The sequence below is a fragment of the Tripterygium wilfordii genome, chromosome 5 (assembly GCF_013401445.1).
Source record: "Tripterygium wilfordii isolate XIE 37 chromosome 5, ASM1340144v1, whole genome shotgun sequence".
NCBI lineage: Eukaryota > Viridiplantae > Streptophyta > Magnoliopsida > Celastrales > Celastraceae > Tripterygium > Tripterygium wilfordii.
In genome coordinates, this window is record NC_052236.1 from 352,311 (window position 1) to 358,849 (window position 6,539).

Sequence of the window (6,539 nt, forward strand, 5' to 3'; positions counted from 1 at the left end):
CAGAATAGACAGAAACGAGAGCAAAAACCCAAATTAGACATAACTTAAATAAGAGGGGTGGTAAAAAAAATCAGTTTCGGGTTACACAACATCACGTGTTTACGAAATATATACATGTTCGGACCCTAACTCGGATTGGATTCCGACGTTCTTAATTAACCAAACCTAGATTGGGTTAAATCTGGACGAGTAAATCAAACAACCTAATAAGGGTTAGGGCTAGGGTTCAAACAAGTGAATCGGACAAGATTTCTGTGTTTGAATCCGGATTCAATTTTAAACCATAAATTTTTTTGTGTTTGGACATGAATTTCAAACATATACCTTACGTTTAAACTTGATTTAATTCGGATCAGACAAATTCAATTATCCAACCGAATAGAATTTTACCACCTACTAAAATAACTTAGACATTTTGACTGTTCATCTTAATCTTTCTTTCTCACTTGAGAATATGGGTACCCGGAGGCCATAAAGGTAATTAACTTAGACATTTTGACTGTTCATCTGACTCTTTTTTTCTCACTTGAAAATATGGGTACCCGAGGCCATAAAGGTGGCACATTCAGCATTTCATAGAGAAAAGGAAGGGAAAAAAATAAAAAAAATAAAAAATAAAAACAGCAACCGGTGTCTGGCTATCGCCCTAATCAGAAACAACGTCGTTCTAAGACAGCCAGTCTTTTCTCTTTGTTCTGGCACTAGTCAGTTGAAAATGAAATCTCAGAATTTAGTTTATGGTCCTCAGAGCATCCATAATGATGCACCAAATATCCAGCACTTCAAAATCATTCTCTCTCTTCTCATCTATCCTACGTGGCACAATTTAATTGGATGAGTGAATCCCACAATATACATTATTCATCAACACTCCATACATTCCAACACTTCATACTCACTTTCTCTATTTTCTCTCTCTTCCTTTTTATCATCTCTCTCTTCTTTTTCATATCTCTCTCTTCTTTTCATCTTCTCTTTCTTCCTTTTTATCATCTCTCTCTTCCTTTTCATCACCTCTCTCTTCACTATTCATCAACTATATACATACTCCAACTCTCAAGTATCCTTTTTCCACAACTAAATTTTCAAGTGTAATTTTTCACCCATTGTGTGTATGTAGCACTATATTTATCAAAAAAGTAACATTTCAAGTACTTGAAATACACTCCATTATACCCATTGTGAACATCTAGCACTTAACTTATCAAGAAAGTATCATCTCAAGTAATTCAAATTCTTCCCATTGTGGATGCTCTCAAAAGCAGCCCCGATAATATTTTGTTCTCAACTAGTTACTTCAAACTCCTGACCTTAGGTACCATAAACCCCAAGTCCGGGGAGAACCTAATAGGCTATCGCCAAATGGTTTATACAAGTATTGAAGTATATAATATCGTCGGTGAGTGAACCAATTCCCAAAAGAACATAATAAATCATAACACCACAATCAGAAATAACCAGCAAATGAAAGATAATATCCAGGACACCGTCGAGAAACACAGCACCTTAAAGATATCAAAAGCTCCGGTAAATATTTATGAACTACACAGTAAATAATTTCTTCAATACCATAACAAGGTCTCATAACAATCATAAACTTTTAAGACAAACAGTGACTGCAGTGAACTGCCAACTTCTTCATACCATCAAGACATAAATAAAAAAAATGCATCAGAATGCATCAGAACTACTCGCAGACATTCATCCCCAATCCAACAACACGGTTCATTGCCTCCGCAGCTTCCTCAAGCTTCCCCCATCCCTGACAAGTCTACTAATTTGCACCAGGAAAGCATTCGACCCACCAAAGGACAAGCTAAGTCCTCATCTTGGATTTGTCCATTACTCCAGGAGCTGTGAATCAACCACATAATTCCCAAGTTAGAAAAAGCAGACCCATAATACCATGGTCATAAAAGAATATGTAAGGCAGGAGAAGGTGCATCCCTAAGAAATTGTGTAGATGAGTCAAGCCTAATAGCATATTTTTCTATTAATGGGCCAGGGATTACAGGCAAGCATTATGTTCTGCCCAGTTCACAACCTGTTGAAAAATTCATAATTATGTTATTATGGTCAGCACCTCACTGGCTACACTAAAAGCATTAGTTACCACACCATCGATGCTGGCTGCATAAGCCAATGCATCAATATGGTGCAAAACTTACCACTAGATACATCCAAAAGAGGAAATAGTAGTGGGATGCAGATTTATGTTTATGTCCAACATATCATTATTAAATTTGCTTTCCATATTTCAAATATACTATTTTAATAGGATGGTTCAACAAAAGCAACCAGATACGAGAAGGAAAGGCCGTCCCATCAATTTGATCTTCTAAACCATTCCTATTACAGGTAAACAAGCATCCTAGTGATTCTCCAGACTTCTCCCAATCCATTTTCCTCTATATTCTATTTCTCCCATTACTTCAATCTTCTAATAATTATATTAATCATATAAAATGTCACTTGACCATAAAGCCGACTAAAATAAACGAAAATCGATTAGGAAAGACCTCAATCTTATCTTCCTTTACTGTTCAAATGTACCTCACACTCATGTTCAACCAAATGCTCTTTTATGATACATCATGCTGCAATGTAGACAACTCCCGAGCACAAGGCTCTCACAATGAGCGTAGTCAGAGACAGACATGATATACACATACCTTACCCCCACATAATATGTGGAGCCTGTTTCCAAGAATTGAACCTAACCTCTAGGTAGCACCCATGCAACTCTACCACTAGACCACATGCTCGCATGTATCATGCTGCAATGTATTTTCCAAAGTTTGCATAGAATGTTATAGGGGCGGGAGAAAAACTCACATAAGCCGATCGCATCAGAGCTTTTCATGATCTTGAGCCTCTGGCATGCGTCAATGAACATCCTGCAGGAAAAAAGGGGGGCCAAGAAGTGCAATTGCACACATCAGCCAAAGGAAAGAAATAATAGCTTATATGTCAAGCCTCAACTAGGTTTAAATAAAATTACAATCTATTAAAGGAAGAGAGTTTCAATTAAGAAGATTTCATACTAATAACAAGTCAAGTCCAAGTGCTACACATCTGTAATATATTAGGTCAAATTAATTGCTGGAAGAAGGAAAGACCAGATAAGTTCAAAGACCAAAATTGAGGAATAAATTTCTCCATTTATAGTTCAATAAGTAATGAGCCACGTATCTAAGCAAATAAGGAAATACAACAGGATGTTTAAGGGCCTTAAGCCAGTTATGTATACACATGCATTTGTGTGCCTCTGAAACGTCTTAACATCAGGGAAATTCCAACAGTAGATACTCAAAAACACGCATGACCATGAAAGGGTTTAGTAAAAAGTTATCTAAAAGTCATTCAGTAACCTTATACAGTCACCCGATTGACAAATGAAACATTAAGAAAATCTGAAGTAAAGCCTGAGGGGAAAAGAATATAGAGTGCAAGTGAGGCTGCAGTGAAAGGGGGCTTAGACATCAAATATAGGCCAACCATTTCCCAGAACTTTAAGACTCGAAATTTAGAGATGATATAGCAAACCATTGATTATAACTGAGCTTTATTTGAGTCCCATATTCTGTTCTGAGAACAATTTTAAATCCAGTCATATATTTATTTACAGATAGATAGATAGATAGATGGTGTTCCTCTTCCACTCAAAAACATCCCAAGCACACTCTAATCAGAAAAATGGGAAACAATAAAAGTTACTACATACAGAACCAGCCTGTAGGTCAAAGACTTACTCCCACGGGACATCCCCAACAAGCATCCAATCACCATCCTTATCCTCGTACGTAAGCACATACTCTGATCCACGTAATAGGTCCCTCAACTTGCTCTCACTCAGCATTTCCCTCCCTCGAGCTCCATGTGATCCACATTGACCTGAAATCACACTTGATTGTACTAAGAGTATCCAGAAAGCTATGCACCTTTAAATTGACTCAGCACATGACATCAGTAGGGTCGCATGCATCAAATAACCAACCACCACATTGGCAAAAGACTTCAAGCAGAACAAAGATTACCTATGGTAAAACAGCCAAACATCTTCTCAAGAGCAGAAGATAGCGCTTGATAAGTAGAACAAGTTCTCAGATCTACCTTCCTCAGATAAGGAGCACCATCCATGCTGACTTTAACAAAAAGAGGACCAGGACCAGGTTTCCCATCCACTTCATCATTGTTCTTTGATGAGGTAGCAAGTGTATTCTTCCTAAATGATCTGATGGGAGGCCACCCCACTACTTGTGCCCTGCAAAACAAAAACAAAAAAAAAAACAAACAAACAAACATAAAGCGAAAGTCATAAATAAATCAACAAGCTCACACAGTTGTGCGGTCATTTTATTTTTCAAGTCATTCAAAATCATCTTTCAAGCAGATGCACTTACTTTGCAGCTGGTGCATCATTGTCGTTGGAAGCACCATGCTGGTTAACCCTGGTTCCGTTTGCAGACGGTTCCTCCAGCACTTTGGGTGGAACCTCTTTCACTACAGTTGACTGAGTTCCAGATGGCTTGGAAGATAACATGACATTTGCCCCTGAAGTACCAGGAAACTTGCTTTGTCCCACGGATTGCGGAGACTTGGAATCAGACCCAGCTCCATGAAACATCCAGTTCTTTTCAGCATACCCAGAAGTTTTCACCTCTGAGAACACATCCATGGTATCAGAGAATCCTCTTTTGTTTCCAGAAACAACATGCTTCTGTGTGTTTGAACAGATTCCATCCTTTGTTGGAAGCAAAGGGAACAGAGGCTTCTCATCAAACTTCCCCACACTCAGCAAGAAATGCTCTGATTCTCTTTCAGGGGATTGCGATCCAGAAAAACCAAGCCTCAACTCAGTAGCCTTCAAATTGAGACCACTCTTGTTTTCCACAGGTAAGCTTGAGACTGCAGAGCTATCAACTGAGGAAGAATCTGACAGGCCCATATAATTACGTTCTTTTAACCCAGGACCATTGTGGATGGTGGATATGGAGGGGACTAAAGAGGCATTAATTTGCCTATCTTCCCCTCCCGGCAGAGGAGGAGACATTAGACTTCAAGATTCCACTAAACAAAGAGAGTAGAAACCGCTTAAGATGAATATAACCGAAATCAATTTGCAGTCTCCTTCGCACACAACATAATTACATCATGACTGTTGTAGGAATAAAACCAACAACAGTCTATGGAACAGAGACCATAATAAAATAAACAACTATAAAACATTGAGAATTGTAAGCATATGGCAGAGATTGGCAGCGTCAGAGCGTACAAACAATCCTCTTCAAGACCGGAAACAACGCGGTCAACTCCATGGATCATAGCAGACTGTCAAGCACTTTAATGGACTACTTTTCAATCAGTTAGTAAACACCATCCAGGCTTGTAGAGAGCAAATTAGCCAAAAAAAGATCTTTCTTTTCGGAATTTCACAGATAGTAATAACAAAAATCTTAGCTACAAAAAAATTGTGTCTTGGATAAGCTAAAACAATTTTTTTTTAAATCTTGGGCAACCCAAAAAAAGGAGCAAATGTAGCCCTAGTCAATTTAGCAAAGTGAACAAAAGTACAGGATATCCATGTTTGTACTTATTTATTTATTCTGGATGAGTTGAAACTTCCCTTCGCATGTGACAAAAATTCGTTTTCCATTTTCCGTTTCAAAAATTTTCTTGGCAACCAAACAGCTAATGGAGAGAAAAAGTCTAAAAAAAAAATCACCAAGCCCGCAAAAGACAAAACCTCATATTCTATAGATCTTAGCTCAAAAAATGGAAGAGAGTCGAAGAGAAAAATCAAAAAAAAAAGATCACAAACAAGTTCACTTTCAACACAAGCTCACAGAGCTTCAAGATCTCTCGACACAGAAGGTTCGAATTACAAATAAAAACTCAACACTCCACGAAATGCAGATGACAAAGTCATACCTATTCAACTGTTGGCGGATCAAACGAAGCAAAGTAGGCCGACCAAAGCTGACAAAACTTTCAAAGCTACAAACGCACGAGTTGCAGGCGAAATACAGCAGAGAACGCGAGAGAGAAAGAGCTCAAGGTCCTTCCATGAAAGCAGAAACTAACAAATGCTCAAGCCGTGAAGGCTAGAAGGTAGAGAGAGAGAATGAAAAGCTAGAGGGTCAGTATGGAAATTACACTTCGGAACCGGTGAAGGATAGGAATGGGATCAACGGCTGACATATTTTGAAGGTGGAGGAGAATCTTATCCGTTGATTTTGTGAATTAAATATCTGGCCTGGTCGGGAATGAGAAAAGTTTCCGTAAAAAGATGATTTCTGGTTCTGCTTTCCAATTCTGGCTGATTGAAAGCTAAAAGTCTACTTTGCCCCTACCTAAATGACATGTTTGTCCTTGTAATTCATTTTTGTCTTTTAATCATTTTTAGCTGTCAAAAATTTTTTATTTTAATTTTGTATGAATATGGTGTTTTCTTTAACATGAGAACTTCAGCTAGTTCGCAGCATCATCAGAGCAACTCCAATCAACTCTTGTAATTAGAATTCTGAAGCACTTGATCT

The 6,539-nt window shown here is 38.1% G+C and overlaps 1 protein-coding gene across 1 annotated transcript; it reads right to left on the reverse strand.

The window, feature by feature from the left end:
* Window positions 1–1,454: 1,454 nt before the first annotated feature.
* On the reverse strand, window positions 1,455–6,220 carry LOC119998900 (auxin-responsive protein IAA9-like). Its single transcript, XM_038846373.1, has 6 exons — window positions 5,932–6,220; window positions 4,404–5,070; window positions 4,038–4,264; window positions 3,753–3,894; window positions 2,836–2,897; window positions 1,455–1,854 (listed from the first exon to the last, which is right to left on the reverse strand). Exons 2-6 carry the CDS (start codon window positions 5,051–5,053, stop codon window positions 1,817–1,819), a joined length of 1,119 nt encoding a protein of 372 aa, XP_038702301.1. The 5' UTR covers window positions 5,054–5,070; window positions 5,932–6,220; the 3' UTR covers window positions 1,455–1,816.
* Window positions 6,221–6,539: the final 319 nt, after the last annotated feature.

Excerpts from the sequence above, each read along its gene's own strand:
- LOC119998900 (XM_038846373.1), bottom strand. The coding sequence starts at position 5,053 with ATGTCTCCTCCTCTGCCGGGAGGGGAAGATAGGCAAATTAATGCCTCT. Across the intron at positions 3,895-4,037 it reads GTTTGGCTGTTTTACCATAG|GTCAATGTGGATCACATGGA; the intron begins GTAATCTTTGTT and ends GTGTGATTTCAG. Across the intron at positions 1,855-2,835 it reads CTCTGATGCGATCGGCTTAT|CTCCTGGAGTAATGGACAAA; the intron begins GTGAGTTTTTCT and ends GTTGATTCACAG.